The 22,507-nt window shown below is 30.1% G+C and overlaps 2 protein-coding genes and 2 pseudogenes across 2 annotated transcripts; all 4 read left to right on the top strand.

Annotated features, from left to right (window-relative positions):
* The first annotated feature begins 3,959 nt into the window (after positions 1–3,959).
* Positions 3,960–8,703, top strand: LOC108825620 (flavin-containing monooxygenase FMO GS-OX2). The gene is made up of 7 exons (XM_018598948.2): positions 3,960–4,563; positions 5,713–5,783; positions 6,977–7,132; positions 7,239–7,321; positions 7,427–7,562; positions 7,638–7,811; positions 8,304–8,703. The coding sequence occupies exons 1-7, from the start codon at positions 4,020–4,022 to the stop codon at positions 8,517–8,519; spliced, it is 1,380 nt and encodes a 459-aa protein (XP_018454450.1). The 5' UTR covers positions 3,960–4,019; the 3' UTR covers positions 8,520–8,703.
* A 660-nt stretch (positions 8,704–9,363) lies between these two features.
* LOC108825623 (flavin-containing monooxygenase FMO GS-OX-like 4) lies at positions 9,364–11,665 on the top strand. The gene is made up of 6 exons (XM_018598950.2): positions 9,364–9,976; positions 10,389–10,459; positions 10,557–10,709; positions 10,790–11,008; positions 11,075–11,248; positions 11,352–11,665. Exons 1-6 carry the CDS (start codon positions 9,430–9,432, stop codon positions 11,532–11,534), a joined length of 1,347 nt encoding a protein of 448 aa, XP_018454452.1. The 5' UTR covers positions 9,364–9,429; the 3' UTR covers positions 11,535–11,665.
* On the top strand, positions 10,159–10,275 carry LOC130500589 (5S ribosomal RNA; annotated as a pseudogene).
* Positions 11,666–16,525: 4,860 nt separating the features above from the next.
* LOC108825201 (flavin-containing monooxygenase FMO GS-OX2-like) lies at positions 16,526–22,507 on the top strand (annotated as a pseudogene).

Here is a 22,507-nt window from a genome sequence, read left to right as displayed (position 1 = left end):
CGCGATTGACATCTTGTATTGATGGATTTTCTGGAAATATTGTTCTTCACCGACACAACCAAGAACAAACACTTTGGTAGCTTGAAGATTACTCTGGAAAGATGTGGTTTTACGGTGGTTTCTTGCAACATGTCTAGACTTTTAAGACAGCTAGCCTCCACTCACTAAATAAAGGGAAAATTGCTAATAGAGAACAAAAAAACAAAGGTGTTGTCCCTTTGGTATAAATCATTTTTTGTCCAATTTTTCTCTTTTTTACCCTTTGTATTTCTGAAAACTAATAAAATAAATACTTTTGTGAATCAAAAAAAATATTAAAAATACAAACAATTAATAAAACACCAATATACACATGCTGATATTTTTTTTGTTTTCAAAAAGTTGATAAATAAGAATTTGAAAATACGTTCTACTAAAGGTAGAATGTGCCTTCTACGGAAAATGGTATAGTAGAAAGCGTTTTCTAAAATAAACATGTTCATCTACTATTTTTAGAACGTACATTCTACTATTTACTAATTTTCTAAAAAAGTGGAATGCGCATTCTACTAATCCTAAAGCTATCTACTTTTCGTCTGGAAGCATCTTCTACTTTTATTAAGTATTCTAAATTTCGCGGAATGCGTTTTCTAAAATGTACTCTTCCGTCTACTAAAAGTAGAATGCGTGTTCTGGATTTTTGTCAATGTTCTAAACTTTTAGAATGCGCCTTCTACGGATAAGATTACCTGATTTTTGCGAAAATTAATGAAAATTTCAGTTATGGAAATATTCTAAAAATCTTCTAAAAATATTCTAACTTCCTAAAACGTGTTATTTTCGATTTTGCTTGTCAAATTTTTTTAAAAAATAATTTTCCCTTGTCTTATTCATTAATCTATGGTTTTTCCATAGTTTTTCTTTTGTTTTTTTCACAAACTCTTGTTCACTATGATACATATCTATACAACATGTGGTGTTTTGAAATTAGGTGCATTTTTTTGTAAAATTTTATTTTTACTTTATAAAGTTTACAAATTTTATTTTTATTAAAAACATTTTTTAAATTTATATTTTTATTAAAAAGTTTGATAAAATTAAAATGGTTACAAAAGTTATAAACTTTTTATAAAAAATAAAACTTTATCAAATGTTTCTTTTTATAAAGTTAGTTTAAAGTTTTTATTAATTTTTTTGTAAAGTTTTATTTTTATTTTATAAATTTTAAATTTTTTATTTAATTACAATTTTATTTAAAAAGTTTTAAACTTTTTATAAAATAAAACTTTGTAAAATGTTTTTAATAAGTTTATTTAACGTTTTTATTAAAAACATTTGTAAATTATTTTTTATTTTTACAAAGTTTATTTTTATTAAATAAAATTTTAAAAGTTTTATTTTATTTTCCCTTTTTAAAACGTTTTTAATTATTATTTTTAGTTCTTTTAGTTTAATGTGTTTAATAAAAACTTTAAACAAACTATATAAATTTGTAAATTTTATAAAAATAAAATAAAACTTTACAAAAAGTTTTTAATAAAAAGTTTAAACAAACTTTATAAAATACATTTAATATTTTCATTAAAAATTTTGATAAAATTAAAAAGTTTACAAACATTTTAAACTTTTTATAAAAAATAAAAATTTGTTAACTGTTTTTTATTAGGTTGATTTAACGTTTTTTATTTAAAAATTTTTGTAAATTTTTTTTATTTTTATTAAATTTTACAAAATTTATTTTTATTAAAGAAAATAAAAGTTTTTATTTTTATTTTCCCTTTTTAAACGTTTTAATTATTATTTTTTAAAATTATATTAATTTAATGTGTTTAATTAGATTAATCAAGGGTTAGTTTTGGGATTATGAAAGAAATTATACTAAAAGGACAACTAAATGATAGTTTTATACTATAGGGACAACCATGCTGAATTTTTGTTCCGTTTTGGCAATTTTCCCCTAAATAAATTATATTTTAGTGAGAGAGAATCAACCCAAGAGAGGGAAACTAAATAAATTATGCTATTTTTCTGATCCAACCTGTCACGTTAGATGTTACTAAGGAAACATGTGCATATGGTTTTATATTATTACTGTAAATATTTGTGATGGTAAAAGTTGTGATGGTTCGTCACAAATATCGTATAACAATTTTGGTACGTAACCACTTTTTGATGTAACCATCATTTTTATATGTAAATAGCATCATCTTTATATAGTTAACTAGATTTTGATCCGCGCTTTTAAAACGCAAAATTGTCTAATTTTCAAATATTATATAATGCGTTTTTTTTGTATACGTGTAGTAGTTGTTTTATATGTTTAAGATAATAATTATTGAAATATAAAGATAAGACTCCTTTTATTTTATAATAAGTGTCGTTTTAATTTTTTTTCTTGTTATACAAAACGTGTTATTTTACAAAAAAAAATTTCTTGTTATACAAAAAGTGTCATTTTATAATTTCAATGTAAATTGTATTTACTTTCAGCTGAAAATTAATTGCAAACTACTTTGATTTTATAAATAATTTTATTTATCTCAAATATTATTGGCCATAAAAGTGTAATTAACAACATTTACATATATTTCAGCTATTTTCTTAATTTGTGTGGAAATGTCGAAGTGATACTTATTCAGAAACGGAGAAAGTAATACTCCCTCTGTTTTTTCAAAGATACATATTCTAGACTTTTCACATATATTAAGAAATCACATAAAAATGCATTGATTTTTGTGAATAACAATTTTCCATAATCTTTAACCAATAAAAATCCAATAAACACAATTATTTTTTTTTAAGTTAACAGATTTTCATTAAATAATACATTGAAAAAGTAAAAAATGTATCTTTTTAAAACAAATTTTTTTCCTAGAACATGGATCTTTAAAAAACAGAGGGAGTATATAATATGATGCTAATTTATTATATTTATATTTATAACTGAGAATTTTTGAAAGTGGTCAAATATTAATATTCTTTTAAAACTGGTTATAATTTTTAATTTTTAAATATATAATTGTTAATATTTTAGTTAGTTTTCATTTTAAGTGATATTGAATTGATCACCAAGTTTTAAGAATGAGATATTTTTAGTATCCATCGATTTTTTAGGATTAACTTTCTAAATGTATATATATACATATTTACAATGCTAAAAACGGATTTTATTAACGAATAATAACTAATTAGCTATATGCTGAGAATATAATTATCATAAACCATTACAAAAATATTTTTAAAATACTAAAGTCATATACGTTGTAAGATTATTTTTATAACCTATGTCAAATTCTTGTATATTTTTGTTATAGTATATGGTTTAGGGATAGTATATTTTCGTGTAATTCTTGGGAATAGGTTTTGTATACTGTACATAGACGATTTTCTAACACGTTACGTGGAATATAATCTCTAATTATTAGTTGTATAATAATAAGTTAAATTCTTTAAGGCTTTTTTATAATTTACAATTGGAGTAGACATAAAATAGACCTTTGATCGACGGTCCACTGATACTAATACATCCACCAGATTTTCATTGTTAGGCAATTATGTTGTTTTAAAAAATTTAAAATAATAGATTAGCATTTAATGAATGGCATTTCCTTGTAAGTATCTTCAAACATTATGAGCAAAATCCTATAAAAGATTCTGCTTTAATAGTATAGATATTTATTAACCACAAATGCTATACACATAACCAAACAACAAAGAAAAATACACAAAATATTAAGATAAGAAAAGAGGGTTATTAATACATCCAGATTTTAATTCATTTTACTATACAAGAATATAAAACATTATTTTATTATAAAGTATGTGGTTCATATGAGAAGAACTCTTTCCTTTGTCAACCATCTGAGACGAACTCATTTTGTAAAAGGTTACGTTTCCTGTTTTTCAGCAATTTTATATTTTCTTTATAATAAAAATAAGTATTTGTATATATCTTCCAGTTCTATATAAACCCATTTCTCTTAGGCTGAGTGGACAAAGACAACATACAACTAAAAGAAAATACTCTTGAAATTTGATAAATGGCACCAGCTCAAAACTCAATCAGTTCGAAAAACGTGGCCGTGATCGGAGCCGGAGCATCCGGTTTAATAGCGGCCAGAGAGCTCCATCGCGAAGGTCACACCGTCGTCATTTTTGAGCGGGAGAAACAAGTGGGAGGTCTCTGGATTTACTCACCTACAGCTGAGTCCGACCCGCTTGGTCTTCACCCGAGGAGACCTATAGTTCACTCGAGTGTCTACGAGTCTCTCCGAACCAACCTCCCGAGAGAGTGTATGGGTTTCAGGGATTTTCCGTTCGTTCCACGTGTTGATGACTTGTCAAGAGACTCGAGAAGGTATCCGAGCCACAGGGAAGTTCTTGCGTACCTTCAAGATTTTGCGAGAGAGTTTAAAATAGAGGAGATGGTCCGGTTCGAGACAGAGGTGGTTAGGGTTGAGCCGGTTGAGGGGAAATGGAGGGTCCGGTCCAAAAACTCCAGTGATCTCTCGGACGATGAGATCTTTGACGCCGTCGTTGTTTGCAGTGGGCATTATACGGAACCTTACGTTGCTCGTGTTCCTGGTAAAGACTGGTTTCTAAATGCTTTTATAGCTTTGCAAGTGATTTGTTTATGATTATTTTTTGCCTTGATGTTTTCTGCTGTCTCTTTTGTCTGCTTGTTGCTGATTACTATATGGTTCGTAATTGATGCTTTTGACCTTAGAAAAATCAAATTGCATGCGGTGAGAGAGTTGGTAGAAAACCCCGAGTGAAATTGTTTGGGTATTACTCTTATTTAGCGATTTCATAAATATTAATAAGTTTTTGGCGTCTAAGCGGTTTAAATTCAATTTATAGCGTGTTTGTGTTTCACATCTTCAAGGGTTCAACTAACAAAAATTGTTTGCTCTGTTAATTTTTGAAACTTTATTTTAAGAATCAGTAAGAAAAATAAGATATACTTCCTAAATCTTTGAAATTTAGTTTTTTGGATGTTTTCACACATAATATAACATAAGTACCTTTTTTCAAAAAAAATATAACATAAGTACCTATTTTGTTATTTTAATTCATTTAATATTTTTAATGATCAATTTATAGCGTGTTTGTATTTCACATCTTCAAGGGTTCAACTAACAAAATTGTTTACTCTGTTAATTTTTAAAACTTTATTTTAAGAATCAGTAAGAAAAATAAGATATACTTCCTTAATCTTTGAAAATTAGATTTTTGGATGTTTTCACACATAATATAACATAAGTACCTATTTTGTTATTTTAATTCATTTAATATTTTTAATGATGTTTCACTACATGTCTATATATTGTAATTTGGATATAAAATGCTTTAGTAAGAGACTAAAACATCAATCTTTAAGAAAGAAAAATAATAAAACATCAATCCTTAAAAACAAAGAGAGTACAGAAGAATGATGCATTTGAATATTTATAATTTGAAAGTAAACATTAGATTAATGTACTATTTACTTAGTATTTGTTTATACTTTTTTGAAATTCAAATAGTTATTGTGTAGTTTTAGAAACAGTTAAAACTTGATAATTTTTTTTACAGATCGAACTCTATAGATAAAGATACAAAAATTGGGAGATCAATTATCACCAAATATTTTTCTTAACCCCATTAACGGATCTTTAATTACAATTGTTTACATACATTCCCTACTGAAGACTTTAATCATTTGTGCACTGTCTATATAATATGTATATATAGGGATAAAATCATGGCCAGGAAAGCAGATCCATAGCCACAACTACAGAGTTCCTGGTCCATTCAAAAATGAGGTATGCACAAAATATATGGCCCTTATTTCTTGTCTTAAAATTCCTAATATATATATAAAATTAGCTTCTTACAGAAAATATTAAAAACAGTGTTATACTAAAACCAAAAATTACACAAGCCATTTTTTAAAGCAACCTATTTCCTTAATGACAAAAACGTTTCAATTTATAATTAATATTTAAAAAACTTACCATTAAATTTAGTTACAAAAAAAAATCCAATTGATTTTCTTATAGCTACATAAACTAGATATAAACTGAGATCAACAAGTATGATCACATTCTTAAATAAAATAAAATACTAATTTAGGTGATTATTTTGAAAATAAAAATACAAAATTTATGCTAAACAAGAAGTTTATATCACTGTACAAAGAATAATATGGAGAGGATGTTACAAAATACTAAAAACCTAAAATGGTTATCAAAATGATAATTACCAAATATAGAAGAATAAAATTAATTTGTGGATTTATGGGTTATGATCAGTGGTGGAGCCACTTAGGTGTGAGGGGGTCAGTTGACCCCTATGAAATATATAAATTATAAATTTTAGGCTTAGCTTCTATGTAATTGTTGTGGTTTGATGGTTAATTTTTTTGACCCCTATGTTTTGAGTTCAAGTCTAATGCTCATCTCTTTTTATCTATAATAATTTAATTGTGACCCATACAAATTCTTGCTCTACCTCTGCCAATGGTTATGATATTTTTATATCATTTGGTGCTTATTAGTTAACTGAAGCTAAAATGGTTTAGATAATAAATATTAATATTGGCGAAATTTAAAATTAATATAATATTATGTTGAAAATTTATGGTGATAGAGATGCTGTGATAATGACATATTCCCAAAATAACTTTGGATGAAAGTTATTACAACCCACTCTTTTCTTTTTGGTTAGTTAACACATATCCTCATACATTGCTTTCAAACATAAGAGATATTGATATCCGTCAATTTACTTAAAGTGGCAACAACAAAGAAAGCAAAAAGTGTCACGATGTTCTTTACGGAAGTAATAAAATATAATCTTATGGAAAGCATAATAAAGTATATTCTTATGGCTATGTGAATTTAGTAACGTCTATTTTTACCTATACTCATATTGTAGACCAGTACTTATGATCTACAAAATTCTCTACCAAACAAGTTAATGATATGCACTTTTTGTGTTGATGTTTTTGGTATAGGTGGTGGTGGTCATCGGTAATTTTGCGAGCGGTGCTGATATTAGTAGAGACGTAGCTAAGGTCGCCAAAGAAGTCCACATTGCGTCTAGAGGGAGGGAAGCCGATACGTATGAGAAGCTTTCCGTGCCCACAAACAATCTATGGATTCATTCTGAGGTAAAGCTTACAACTTTATTTTGGATTATAATAAGTTCAAAAACATTCATCTCATAATTCATCTCAAAACCAACTACATAATGAAAGTTTTACATATTCCTCGTAGATAGAGACTGCATGTGAGGATGGCTCAATTATTTTCAAAAATGGGAAGGCAGTTCATGCAGATACCGTTGTGTATTGCACCGGGTATTTTCTTAAACCATTTTCAATATTTTATGCTTCTATATAGCGAGATGTCGTCATATGTAAACTGTGTTCATTATATTTCTTATGTCTTGGTTTACTGTCCAGGTACAAGTATAAGTTTCCGTTTCTTGAAACCAATGGCTATATGAGCATTGATGATAACCGCGTTGAGCCTTTATACAAACATGTCTTTCCACCAGCGCTTGCCCCAGGGCTTTCTTTTGTTGGTTTACCAGGGATGGTTAGTCTGAATCGAAATTCCTTTATTGGTTTTAAGTCTCTCACTTCTAATTTTGATATATGACTTTATGATCAGGCCATACAATTCGTTATGTTTGAAATCCAAAGCAAATGGGTAGCTGCGGTTTTGTCTGGACGAGTTACACTTCCTTCACCAGAAATGATGATGGAAGATCTTACTGCATCGTATACCATGCTTGAAGCGTTAGGTATTCCCAAGAGACATACACATAAATTGGGTAAAATTCAGGTAAGCTCTGTTTCCGATGATGACGTGTATAAATATATAGATCTTCGTACTTTTAAACATTATTTAATACTCTCCTTCCGTTTATATTAGTCGTCGTTCTACATTTTGAAATTTATTTTATTTAAAGTGTCTTTTTATATTTTTAATTTATATGTTTGTCAGAATTTTTAATTTTTCCTATTTTTATCTCATTAAATATAAAAGTAGTACACTGATCAAGGGCAAAAATAAAACGTTTAATCGTTTTGAATATACATGGAAAAACCATTAAAATATATAATATGAAAGTGGGAATATTTTGCATTTACATTTCAATTGTTTTCGAGTGGTAGAAGAAATTCTAGTTTATCATAAAATATTTGTGTTGCGAAGTATAAAAAGATTATCATTGTGTGTGGCTTTGAAATTTTGAATTTATAATTTACGAATGAACTTTGGTGTTACTGGTAGCGTAACAAGAGCATCATTAAATCAGTGAATTTTCTCTTGCAGTCTAAGTACCTCGACTGGATCGCAGAAGAATGTGGTTGCCAGCTTGTTGAACCTTGGAGAAAAAAGCAAGTTGACAATGGCTACGGGAGACTTGTCTCTAAACCTGAAAACTACCGCGATGAATGGAACGACGACGATCTCATAAAAGAAGCGTACGAGGACTTTGCTAGTAAGAAGTTGATTAGTAGTCTTCCTTCTTATTTCCCCGAATCATGAAGATGATATCCCACAATGGTGTCTACTTGTTTTTAAGGGTCTACTTGTATTATTTTTAAAAATGTTCGTTTTAATAAAGATGAATGTAAGGGTTGCTTGTCATACAATCGCTACTACTTTTCAAATTGTCATAGGTTTTATTTTATCTAAGAAAATGAGGAGGAAGGTTTAAGCTTTGATGAAATAAGTTATTATAACTAGATCGTTTGCTATGCAAGCACATGGAGGATTTGGTACAGACCGCAATCACTGCTTCCAAAGTTCACAACATATGGAAGGCAGAAAGGATCTGTTATTTGTTTATTGATGCATATTACATATACAGAGAAAAATACCCACGTCCCGCATCTACTAAACGGCGGAGTTGTTGGCCTTTTTTTGTTTGTTTGTTTATCATTCATACTCCAGATGATTTTGTTAGTACAACACCATATACAGATATGGACTATTCCAAATACTACACAAAAACTATCAGCCTAAAAGGAGAGAACATAAAGAACCCCCCACGGCTCACGCCAGAACAACACTAGAGCTAACAAAAGTACGAAATTAATTAACACCATTCTTCCCCACTTTTATTCTTTAGTTTGATTAGAGTAACCTTGTTGAGGGAATATCTCACTGTGTTTCAACCATGAAAGAGTTGCTGGCTTATACGCGATAAAAGTGATTAAATAGAATATCTTGGTCCACGTGACGGTTTAGACATTTTTCGTTATACTAATTACTAAATGGTTTAGTTCATCTTTGATTATACTACACAAAACGCTGCGTTTAAGCAACTTCTGAAGATTTTGTGTTGAAAAGTACAACTGTGGTTCAGGACTTTGTGGGGCCACACATACTTAACACCGACAACGCTGCGTTTAATATTATTCTCCCGTCTCTCAACGAATCTCCTAAACTCACAATGACACCTTCCTTATCACCACTCAGATCTCACCACGTGGCCGTCATCGGAGCCGGAGCCGCCGGTCTAGTCGCGGCGAGGGAGCTTCGCCGGGAAGGCCACTCCGTCGTCGTCTTCGAGAGGCAGAAACAGGTCGGAGGAACATGGATATACACCGATCACGTGGAGCCGGATCCGCTGAGCGTTGACCCGACCCGGCCCGTCGTTCACTCGAGCGTCTACGCCACTCTCCGGACCAACCTCCCCCGGGAGTGCATGGGGTACAGAGACTTCCCGTTCGTGGTGCGGTCTGGCGATCCGAGGAGGTTTCCGAGCCACGCAGAGGTTCTTGCGTACCTGCGAGAGTTCGCGAAGGAGTTCGCGATCGAGGAGGTGATACGGTTCGAGACGGCGGTTGAGAGGGTGGCTCCGGCGGCGGAGGGTGGGAACGGGAAGTGGAGGGTTGAGTCTACGGAGAAGGAGAAGAGGGTTCGTCGCGATGAGGTTTACGATGCTGTTGTTGTTTGTAATGGGCATTACATTGAGCCTCGTCTCGCTGAGATTCCTGGTAAGGAGCGTTGGAAGTGAAAGTGTGTGTTTTGTCTGGAAACGTTTTAGGGAAGAGTGTGAAACATAAGCTTCAGTGATAACTGATAAGTGGTGATTGAACTATTTAACCTATGGTTCTCTTCTTGAACCCAAAAAATTGTACGAATAAGATCCAAATTAGTACCCAAATTAGGTGCGATCATACATGATCATACCAGCACTAATGCACCGGATTCCATCAGAACTCTGCAGTTAAGTGTGTTCAGGCGAGAGTAGTACTAGGACGGGTGACCTTCCGGGAAATCCTCGTGTTGCACCCCTTTTAAAAAAGTGTTCGGTTCTAAAATGAGCTTTACATATGGCTTTAAATTATATCCAAATCCGAAATGTTATGATTTGTATATAGCTTGGTGGTGTGTTACTTGTTTCAGGGATACGTTCTTGGCCAGGGAAGGAGATGCATAGCCATAACTATCGTATCCCTGAACCTTTTAAAGACCAGGTACTCATTTCAGAATGATCATAATAATGACACAGTGAATGATCATGTAATGCCATAACTCATGTGGAAGCTTGTGATGCATTTGGTTATTATATAGGTTGTTGTGCTTATTGGGAACTCTGCAAGTGCTGTTGATATAAGTAGAGACATTGCTGGACATGCCAAAGAGGTTCATGTGGCTTGTAGGTCAAATGCAGCGGACACCTTTATCAAACAGCCCGGTTACAGCAACCTGTGGATGCATTCGATGGTTGGTTTAACTCATAACTAGTACTACTTACCACAGTTCGTTTGATCAAGAGAAATAACGTTTTCTTGAATCTCACGCAGATTGAGCGTGTAGATGAGGATGGTTCTGTGGTTTTTCAAAACGGGCAAACGATTTTGGTTGATGTTATTATGCATTGCACTGGGTATAAGTATCACTTCCCGTTTCTTGAAACCAATGGAAGTGTTACCGTAGATGATAACCGTGTCGGTCCATTGTACAAAGATGTCTTCCCCCCAGCATTAGCACCGTATCTCTCCTTCATCGGGATACCATGGAAGGTAAATAGTCGTTAAACACATTATTTTTCCATGTTCTCAATCATCCGTAAGAAATTGAATTTTCAGGTTGTGCCGTTTCCTTTGTTTGAGCTGCAAAGCAAGTGGATCGCGGGTGTTTTGTCGGGTCGGATTATGCTTCCATCTAAAGAAGATATGATGAAAGATATCAAATCCTTCTATGCAACACTTGAAGCTCAAGGGATTCCAAAGCGTTATACTCACCGTATGGGCATTGCCCAAGTAAGCATGTCACTTTAACTTAGAAATCTCTTTTGACCTTATAATCCTTCTCTGGAACTAAACAGAACACACATTAACTACTATTTTGGTTCTTGTTTAACAGTTTGAGTACGATGATTGGTTGGCTACGCAATGCGGATGCCCAGGAACAGAGGAGTGGAGGAAAGTGATGTATTTAACGACTGGTGTGAGGAAGAGAGCAAAACCAGAGACATACAGAGACGAATGGGAAGATCATCACTTGGTTTCTCAAGCTTATCAAGATTTCGCTTTATATTCCTATTAACGGAAGGTCTTTTAATTTTCTTTCTTGCGAAAGACGTTCTAGAACTCAATTATTTTCGTAATATAGTAAAAAAGAAAAAAACTGTTTAGCTAAAAGAATATCATAATCTTGGGAATAAAGCAATTGTGGAACTTTGGATGGCCCTATCACAAAGCAAAATCATCATTCTCTATGTAACTAGGATTACACCCCCTCTAGGGGTGAGACGATAATATACAAATAATTTAAATATATTTAAAATATTTTCATTTCTATCTAAAAATAAATTAATTTTTATCAGGTTAAATTTGTCTATTTGTTTTACAAATTTTAAACTTATATAAATAAAATCTAATCATTTTACAGATCAAACTACAAATTATAAAATATAAATTTTCAAAGTTTATTCTAATTTACCTTCTAATGATATGTCACATCGACTATTTTTGACAAATAAGACACATCTAACTAATAATCGTGGTGTATTTATTTCGGATGTGTTTGTTTATGATAGATTTGGTTGTGTCACTGGCTCTTTGTGTTGCAGTTGTTTATGATATATTTAGTTGTGTTTTACAGTTACTAACATTGGGATAGTGATTTTAGGACTTAGTTATTGTTCATTACTCCTTACTATTATTTCTTAGTTATTGTTCATTACTTCTTACTATTATTCCAAAGGGTTGTAACTCGATATGTTTTTTTTTGCTTTTTGTTCTTAAGGAATAATGATTTTTACTTATTTTTGTGATAAGCTAAAAAGATTGAAAACAATCATGTGCATGGTAATATTCTCATATTTTTTTTCTAGCCAATCTCTTCATCTTATTGGTTTGGAAAACATATACTTTTATCCAAAATGCAGTCTTTTTCTATATTTCTGTCGCACTTACAAACGCTATAACCGTAGGATTTTGAATAATTGTATTTTTTTTTGCATTTTTAGGTTGCTTTTGTTTATGATCATTGTATTTCATACTCTTATTAGAAATTGTCTTTTATTAAGTATGAATTAGTAGTCTAAGACTATTAGAGATAAAATGATATTTGGGAGTGATGTTCTTTCACCAACATGTGTACATGTGACTAATTCACCTTCGATAGCTCGTTTTGTCATATGAGTCAGTATGAGTCTTGTTTCATTGCAAAAACATTTTTAAGCAGTTTTTCATCTAAAATATTTGAAAATAATAAAAATGTAAAACTATATATTTTGCAGATAAATGTTTAATTTAATATTTTTATTTCTTATATTGTATATTTACTTAAAAATGTAAACCTATACATTTTTATAGAAATGTTTAATGTAGTATTTCTTTTTTGTATTTATTATTTGTTTTTTCTTATATTGTATATTTAATTATTCTAATTTTTTGCTTTTGTATTGAATGTATTATAATATATATTTAATATAATATTTCTGTTTCTTCTATTGCATATTTACCTATTATTATTTTATAATGTAATGCCACGTGCCTTTTACGGAATTGAGATTTGTATTCAGACGTGGACACTATTTGATGATTTCTTCTATTTATATTTTATGCATTTTGATTTTCAAATGTTAACTATATATCAATTCTTTTTCACGTTGTATTTTTGAATGTTTGTATGAATACATGAGTGCTTTGTATTTATGGTTTGCATAATAGAGAGTTTTCATACTTTTTACGTTAAAATTATTGTACATATAGTTAATATTTATTTTTAATAGATAGTAACATATAGCAAAACGTATATAACTACAGATATTGTATGTTTACACATATTTCTTTTGAAGAAAAAAAAAACTATGCATTTTTAGATAGATGTTTAATATAGTTTTCCATTTCTAATTTTCTTGTTTTTATATCAAATGTAATATTACGATAGATGTTTAATGTCATATTTCAGTTTCTTATATTATATATTTATTTCACTATAATTTTTTCACATAGATGTTTAATATAGTTTTTTTATGTTTAAAATTACATTAAACATTAATAAATTCTCCCTCAGTTTTATAATAAGTGTTATTCTATTATTTTTTCTTGTTACACAAAAGTGTCACTTTAAAATTTTAATGAAAATTATATTAACTTTCAGCTGAAATTTAGTTGCAACCTGTATTAATTTTATAAATAATTTTATTTATCTCAAATATTATTAGTCAAAAGTGTAGTTATTAATAATTTACATATATTTCTATCACTTTCTTAATCAGTGTGAAAAATGCTAAAGTGACATTTATTCAGAAACGGAAAGAATATTATTTAGCATATCACGTGGACTATTAGCTTGCAATCACACATCGTGCTAGTTTTAAATTATTAGTTTTACAAAATTTCAACACCATTGAAAATAAATTAATACAGATCGCAAATCTTGTCCCAAAAATTAAAACATTGGCACATGCTTTTTTGTTCTTTCTTTTTGAAGAAAGCACATGTATTGTTGAATTAAAAGTAATAACTTTACCTTTTTAAAGGAAACTTTGTTTATTTAAAATTCTTTCAGGTATATTTAGTTAAAGTGTTTCGGTGCTTAGAAACTATGAGATTAATCAAGTTTCAGTATTTAAAATACTGTATATGAATAACCATATTATAAATTCCAAATCTAACAATTTTAATAAAAAACTATGATATTTCTTTGAAACCCTAAATCCAAATATTGCACATGTGTTCAAACAAAGCAGAAGAAGAAAGAAAGAAGACGAAGAGTGCATAATATGACCTATAAACAAAACCTGGGATTCATAATACTTCTCCAAAAGTAGAGTAGAATCTGACTTTTCAGAAACCCTAAAATCTAAAATTTTGATAAACATAAAGTGTATCCTAAATAATGACTGGAAAATATAATGTAGTGATATATAGGTAAAAATCATGTTTCACTCTAATTTTAGGTAAAACCAAACCAAAATAAACAAGACATGTAATAGACACGCAGAGCCGTGCCTCATATATATTGAAAAAGGCATTTGCCATACAAATATATGTACATTAAGGCCCCTAAATTGTGAAAAATATTCTGTATCAAAATGGTTTTTTATGCGTGTTCTATAAAAAAAATCTGAATAATGTTTTCTGCATTCAATTAGTTAATACTTATACATGTCCAACAAACTTAAAATTTGTGGCGAATTAATTAAAACCAGTAAAAGATTGTAATCACTAGATTTATAGTCAAGCAATCCTATTTTCTTTCCATAAAATATCTATGGAAAAAATGGTGGTTCCAGATAAAGAGCAAAGAAAACCAATATCTCCAGTCTCCAAATGTATCAAATTTATTCATCGTCGTATTAAATTAAAATCATGGTATGTTGATATATGTTCAGTTTAACTAATTACTTTATAATTTCATCTATATAATCATAACCAGCCTCAGTAGTGGAGCCAGATAATGATTTTGCCGGAGGCAATACAAGATTTGAACCTAAATATATAAGGGGTATTAGAAAAAATTTGACCATCAAAACCATAGAGATTTTAGATAATCAATGGAAATAAAAAAATCAATATTTCATAGGGGCAACTGCCTCCCTACTTCCTTCTCTCCTTCTGCCACTGATAACCACCTTCTAAAAATTGATACATAATTAGTGTAATAACTATTTAGTAACTGCATCTAAATAATTATCTTTTAAAATTAAGACAAAAATATACACTTTTGAATGACATGTTAGAATCTAATTTTATATATTAAAAAGGCCTCATTTTCTAAAGCTGCTTCAAGCCTCTACGGATCTTCCCAAGACATTGTAGACACGACTCTAGAATCTATTGAATTAACAAATCTTTTCTTAAATTAACCCCTTTAAATATACGTAAGGATATCGATCATGAAATACATGTTTGATGGGTTTGATAGCATGGACAATCAGCTTTTAAATTATACTCTCTCTGTTTCATATTAAGTATCATTTTAGCTCATTTTTTTGTTTTACAAGTAGTGTCATTCTACAATATCAATGCAATTTATACAATCTTTCAACTCAAAATTAATTGCAAAATGTATTGATCTTATAAATAAAGCTATTTATCTAAAATACTATTGGTTAGATATGTGATATTAACGAAAACATAAATGCATTTTAATGAGTCTTTTAATATGTGTAAAAAATGTCTAAGTTTATTAGATTGGTCATAAATCTTTATACAATAGTTAATGTCCCTTAGAATTTTCGATGTTGATATAATATCTCTAATAATTACAAATCATAATTTACAAGTTAGTGTATATCAAGTAATCAACTAATTCCAATTTTCAGCAAGTAGAATATTGATATGTATACTCACTCGGACCCCTAATTTTGATTCGTAAATTCAGAATAATTTTATATACCAAACTAGACATAGTGACTATTTACAAAACCAAATAACTCATTTAAAAATTAATTATTGAGAGGCTTTGAGTTTGTATTATATAGTGTCGTTTTGACAGATTTAACACGACACTGTAGGATTATTCAAATTTTGTTTGGAAAAAGATAGTTTCAAAAACGAAAACCATATAGGTTGAATAATACACTTGGACTCTAACTCATTTATCAAAACTAATCAATCACAGTGTTGTTTTTGATGTTAGAATCAAAAACTTAATATAAACTTGATCTTTATATTGAACCAATAGACACCCTAAATCATACAAGAATATAAGATATTCATACAAAAATATAAGATATTCTTGTATTATAAAGGGAAATTGCACTCTACGACGTCCAAAAAAATTATAATTAGCTCAGTGACCAATTGCCCTATTATACCAATATACCTTATGTCTTTTATGTAATAATGCATCTTTGTCCTTGTGTATAACCGGTGCAACCTGTAGAATATAAATAAATATAAAACATTTTTTGTTTACTCTAAAAGGTAAACGTGTCTTTTTTTTTGACACAACTTGTAGATGACAATAATTGTGGAATCTTAATACTTTCTTCTCCATTTTGTCCGCCACGGAAATCACCGAGTATATTACCGGCGACATTTGTGGAGTAGCAGCCGGTTGTGACGCCTCTGTCGGAGATGGGAGACAAAGGATCACGGGTTCCTAACTCTGAAAGGCGACAATGTAACATCTCTGTGAATAAATTCTTACTTCGAAATTCAACAGTTAGTAAAGATCATACTTAAACAATTGTAAGTTTTGATTTCGGAGCTGTAGTTGTACTGCTTTAGTTGATTGGAGAAGATGAACAGTTTTTGTAACATTGTGTTCTGTTCTATTTATATGGAATAGAAATATAAAACAAAATGTACTATGAATGTTTTATTCAAATGTGAAATACTTTGTTACTATATTTTACCATGTATCTTTTCATTTGGCGATTAATAAAGAATGTATTATTTTGTTTCTCAATATGTACTATACTATGTATTTTGTTCCATTTTATTTGGATTTAGGGTTTATACTTGGGTTTAGGGTTTAGTAATTAAGATTTAGGGTTTAGTATTTGGAATGTGGGATTTGAGGTTTGGGTTTAGTGACCTTATCATGTCTCATTCTATTTGACGATTAATAAAAAGTTGGAATAAAGTATATTATTTAGGGGTTGGGATAGAGTTTATCTCTTATATTATTTTGTTATATGGAATAGAACAAATATGTACTATGTTATTTATTTCGTTCTATTTTATTTGGGTTTACTAGTCATATTTAGATTCAATATCAGAAAACAATTTATAGATTATATTTGGGTTTATAGTCTATTGACTAGGGTTTATATTTACTAAGTAGGGGTTGGATATATTATTTAGCGGTTGTGGTTTGTTTTATATGTATAGTTTTCAGTGAAAGTTTGGGTGAGATAGAATAGTACATGCATAACCTAGATTTAGTAGTATCCATGCAATCTAATAAACATTAACTTCTTCATGCATTCATCTTTTTTTGGTGCAATTCATGGATTCATCTTTTTTCAATGTTTATTTATGGGGTTAAAATTAAAGTGACGTGATTTTTTTACGTTCGTAAGTTATAAAAGGTCACATAAATCATGGGCCACATAAGTTGGTGTCACCGTCTCTCTTTATCATTGTCACCGGTAACTTGTAGAAGTAAAGGGTATAACCGGACCAATTGGGTGTTAAATGTTATTCACTCAATTATGTCAAAATCAATGTTACTCACTTAATTACACTTGAGATTTTAGTCATTTGGCAAATTCTCCCTATTATAAAAGTATGGAGTTCATCTGAAAAGAACTCATTTTGTAAAAGGTTATGTTTTCCTCTTTTCCAACAAATTATGGTTTCAATTGGTGACAATTTAATGAACAAAATAAATAGAAAAAATCTAATAAAATTTCTTTTAATGAATTGAAATGAATCAGTGACAAAAAAACAATGAATTGAAATGAAAAAAAATTGACTACAGAGAAATAAAAAATTGAACAATTAGTAAACATAATTGGTAAATAAACAGATGTATATATGTTTTCATAATTTAATGAATATAAATTAGCATCAATGCACACGTACAGTGAAACCATAAACTTTCTAGCTAATATAATAATATAAACTCCATCTACAGAGATTGGCCTTTTAACCAACGACACAGAAGATGTCAAATTAGAAAATGCCAAAAAGTATAAGAAAATCAATTTAGTTGTACGAAAACATGTATAAGAGAAATTGTTTTGATCAGGAAAATCCAAACGTAAATCAAACACAATAAAAAAAACTATCAATTAACGGCGTAGTGCGCCACGTTAGTTGCACGTTTCGTTGATGAATGAATATTTTGTTTGTTTCTTGCCCCAATTTGTTTAATCTGAACTTTCACTTAATTTTTTTAACTATAGTTTCCACTTGTTCATTATCAAAATCCGAGGAGAAATTTTTTGTTCAAGAGTTATTCCGTAAACGAGAAAAAGTGAGGAATAATATAGTGAGACTCATTTGTTAAACATTTGACAAAAATTTCAACTTAATTGGTATCAGTTTTTGAGAAATAACAAATTCATAACATTATTTTCCTAAAACGTGGACACCAGTATATCCCCTAGTCTATATTTGAGAAGTGATTTGCCACATGTCTTTTCTACAATCGTTTTCACAAAAAAAATTATGACGTGACTATTAAGATTGATGACATGTCATATGGTTAAATATGACATGGACAATTACATTTAATGCTGATATATTTTTGGTAAACTTTGTGGAATATGGTAATAAGTCATAAATCATCACTAAAATAAATATATTCAAATATGACATTTTGAATTTTGAAATATTGTATAATTTATTTTTATAATTATAAAAAATTTATTATCTAAAATTTTCTAAATTTTCTGAATTTTAAAAAAAATTAAATCATAATATCATTAGTTTCTTTTAGATATCTACAAATTATGTAAATATTATTTAGTTTTAATTTTTGATAAATATACAATTTTATATAATTTTAGTAATTTTGTACAAGTTGATTTAATACATTTAACCAAATGAAATAAATATTTTTTTAATCTAAGATTTTAACTTTATATATATCATTCTTAAATATAATTTAAAATAAAAAAATATTTTCTCTTAATTTTATGCTTAATTAATGATATTTATATTACTTATTGGTCAAAAATAAAATATATAATATTAATAAATTACATTTTAAAATATAAAATTTAACTTTTAAAAAATTCATCACTACACATGGTGCAGAAAAACACCTAGATTAATAATTGTGACATGACTACTAAAATTGATGACATGTCTTGTAAATTAATATGACATGGACAATTATATTTAATGTTAATCTATATTTTTGGTAATTTTCTAAAAATATGGTAATAACTCATATATTACATTTATTATCGATTTATATTTTTGCATCATATAGATTAAGATTTAGACATGTTTAGGGTGCATTTGGCATACATATGTCTCTATCAGGTATTGGAACACCACATGGGGTTCTTGGAGACATTTGGAAGCAATGTGATCAAAAAGGGGGTGAAAGATGAGCATGGATGGAGGCCTTAGAGAAATCTTCTGTTGCTAATATTTTGTGGAGACACAGGAAATTGAGTTAGCTTTCTAATGGAAGTGGTTTCAAGTCATTTGGAGATGTAATGGAGAAGTCACGATCAATTTACTAGAGGCATATCCATCCTGGTCGAGAACCGCATAGTGACCTTCCGGAGCGACCCCCTAAGGTAGCTCCCAACCAGAGCGACCAACCAGAGCGACCCACCTAAGTCGCTCGCATTTTCATCGCCCGGAGACACAAAAATGGAGGCTGGAGCGACCTCTCAGAGCGACCCCCCAAGATCGCTCCCAACCCCAGAGCGACCTCCTGGAGTGACCCTCTAAGGTCGCTCCGCGTTATCTGCTGCACGATTTTATTATTTTTCAAGGACCTTTTTGCAATTGTTGTGCACGTTTTTGCACTTGGAAAACCTAATGTTTAAGTACTATGTAGCCACCATTTGGCAATCTATCTTTTATCTATTGAATACACAAAACTCTCTCAAGAAAAGCTCTCTTTTGATTGGATTGTTTTTGTGTTCTTGTGATTTTATTTTCTAGTTCTCTATATGATTCATCTGAAATCCACCATGGGTTTAAGAGGAATCATGGAGATTAGTGAGTAATCACCTTTTGGATTCATGGGTTAGGGTGATTAAGGGTGATTAGGCTAGTTCTAGGATGTTTTAGGTATAGATCATACTTGTTCCTTGCATAGTAGAGTGATCTTAATGCATCATTTGAGTAGACCACTCAAAGGGTGATCTCTAGGCATTTCTCACCTGACAGGTGTTTGATGAAATGCCTGAGTCAACTCTCCTAGGCTTTTAGTGTACTTTGCCAAAGAGATTTGTTGTTAAAGATGCTAAGATAGCTAATAGACTTGTTAGTAATGATTGCTTGCATGTTATTCAACCAAAGACATTTGATGTTTGAGACATGTTAGCAAATGAGCATTCATCTAGACATAGAGCTTGCTTAGAATTGTGTCTAGGCTTAAGGTTGATAGTTTGATTTATCATTTACATTCCTTAGTTCGAAACCTGATCACCCAAAGTCTAAATCTCTATACCCATGAGTTCTCCTTTCCAATAGCTTAAGAGTATCATTTTTATAGCTTTGAATTAGCTTTAATCATTAGTTTAGAAATCATCAAATCACTGGCTGCACTTAGATTAGGCAAATACTTGCATTCTCACTGCTTTGAGTCCCTCAGAACTGGTTCGACAACTTACTTCCATTATTCTATCATTTGACTTAGGAGCCTAAAAACTCCTAACATCACCGCCAGAGAGCTCCATCGCGAAGGTCACACCGTCGTCGTTTATGAGCGGAGAAACAAGTGGGAGGTCTCTGGATTTACTCACCTACAACTGAATCCGACCCGCTTGGTCTTGACCCGAGGAGACCTATAGTTCACTCGAGTGTCTACGAGTCTCTCCGAACCAACCTCCCGAGAGAGTGTATGGGTTTCAGGGATTTTCCGTTCGTTCCACGTGTTGATGACTTGTCAAGAGACTCGAGAAGGTATCCGAGCCACAGGGAAGTTCTTGCGTACCTTCAAGATTTTGCGAGAGAGTTTAAAATAGAGGAGATGGTCCGGTTCGAGACAGAGGTGGTTAGGGTTGAGCCGGTTGAGGGGAAATGGATGGTCCGGTCCAAAAACTCCGGTGATCTCTCGGACGATGAGATCTTTGACGCCGTCGTTGTTTGCAGTGGGCATTATACCGAACCTTACGTTGCTCGTATTCCTGGTAAAGATTGGTTTCTAAGTGCTTTTATAGCTTTGCAAGTGATTTGTTTATGATTATAATTTGCCTCGATGTTTTCTGCTTGTTGCTTTTGACCTTAAAAATATCAAATTGCATGCGGTGAGAGAGTTGGTAGAAAACCCAAGTAAAAATTAGTTTCTAATTGATTTTAGAGTTTTGAAAGTTATTTTTTTATGATTCTTCTTTGCCTCAATATTGTTCGCAACTTAAAGCTTTTGACCTAAAAATAAATCAAATTGCGGTGAAAGAGTTGGAAGAAACCCCAAGTAAAACTGTTTAGGTATTATTTAACGATTTCATAAATATCACAACTTTTTGTCGTCTAAGCGGTTTGATTTTTTTTATCGCGTGTTTGTATTTCACACCTTGGCTTCAAGGGTTCAACTAACAAAATTGTTTACGTTTTTTAATTTTTGAAGTTTATTTTAAGAATCAGTTATAAAAATAAAATATACTTCCTTAATTTTTGAAAATTAAAGTTAGATTATTGGAAGTTTCATCCATTATACAGTAAATACTCAGATTGTTATTATTTATTTAGTACATTTAATATTTTAATGATGTTTCACTATTTCTCTATATAGTTTAACTTATATTTTAATTTTAAAATAAAATGCCTTAGTAAGAGTCTAAAACATCAATTTTAAGAAGAAAATAATATAAAACAATAACATCAATGTTAAAAAACAAAGAGAGCATATAAGAATGATGCATTTGATGTTTATAATTTAAGAGTAAAACGTAAACATTACTATTTTCTTAGTATTTGTTTATACTTTTCTTAAATTCAAATAGTTATTGTGTATTTTCAGAAACAGTTAAAAACTTGATAACTTCTTTTACAGAACTCTATATATAAAGATACAAAAAATGGAGATCAATTATGAAAAGATTTAAACCCCATTAACGGATTTTGGATTACAATCGTTTACATACATTCCCGACTGAAGACTTCAGTGATCATCTGTGCACTGTCTATATATAATATATAATATATATATATATTATATATATATATATATATATATATATATATCAATAAAAATATTTAATTATAAAATATGTATATATAGGGATAAAATCATGGCCAGGAAAGCAGATTCATAGCCACAACTACAGAGTTCCTGGTCCATTCAAAAATGAGGTAAGCACAAAATATATGGCCTGTTATAATTTTATTATGTATTGTTCTACTTTATATTACCTTTATATATATATTTATCAAAGTTATTATACTCGTAAGAAAGTCATCTATATAAAAGAGGAATAA

This window comes from Raphanus sativus, chromosome 9, assembly GCF_000801105.2.
Source record: "Raphanus sativus cultivar WK10039 chromosome 9, ASM80110v3, whole genome shotgun sequence".
Classification (NCBI taxonomy): Eukaryota; Viridiplantae; Streptophyta; class Magnoliopsida; order Brassicales; family Brassicaceae; genus Raphanus; species Raphanus sativus.
This window is presented reverse-complemented; position numbering and strand designations above follow the sequence as displayed.

Coding starts and splice junctions, on each gene's coding strand:
- LOC108825620 (XM_018598948.2), top strand. CDS start 4,020: ATGGCACCAGCTCAAAACTCAATCAGTTCGAAAAACGTGGCCGTGATC. Junction 7,322..7,426: donor ACCGTTGTGTATTGCACCGG/GTATTTTCTTAA, acceptor TTTACTGTCCAG/GTACAAGTATAAGTTTCCGT. Junction 7,812..8,303: donor ATAAATTGGGTAAAATTCAG/GTAAGCTCTGTT, acceptor TTTCTCTTGCAG/TCTAAGTACCTCGACTGGAT.
- LOC108825623 (XM_018598950.2), top strand. CDS start 9,430: ATGACACCTTCCTTATCACCACTCAGATCTCACCACGTGGCCGTCATC. Junction 10,460..10,556: donor CTGAACCTTTTAAAGACCAG/GTACTCATTTCA, acceptor GTTATTATATAG/GTTGTTGTGCTTATTGGGAA. Junction 10,710..10,789: donor ACCTGTGGATGCATTCGATG/GTTGGTTTAACT, acceptor AATCTCACGCAG/ATTGAGCGTGTAGATGAGGA.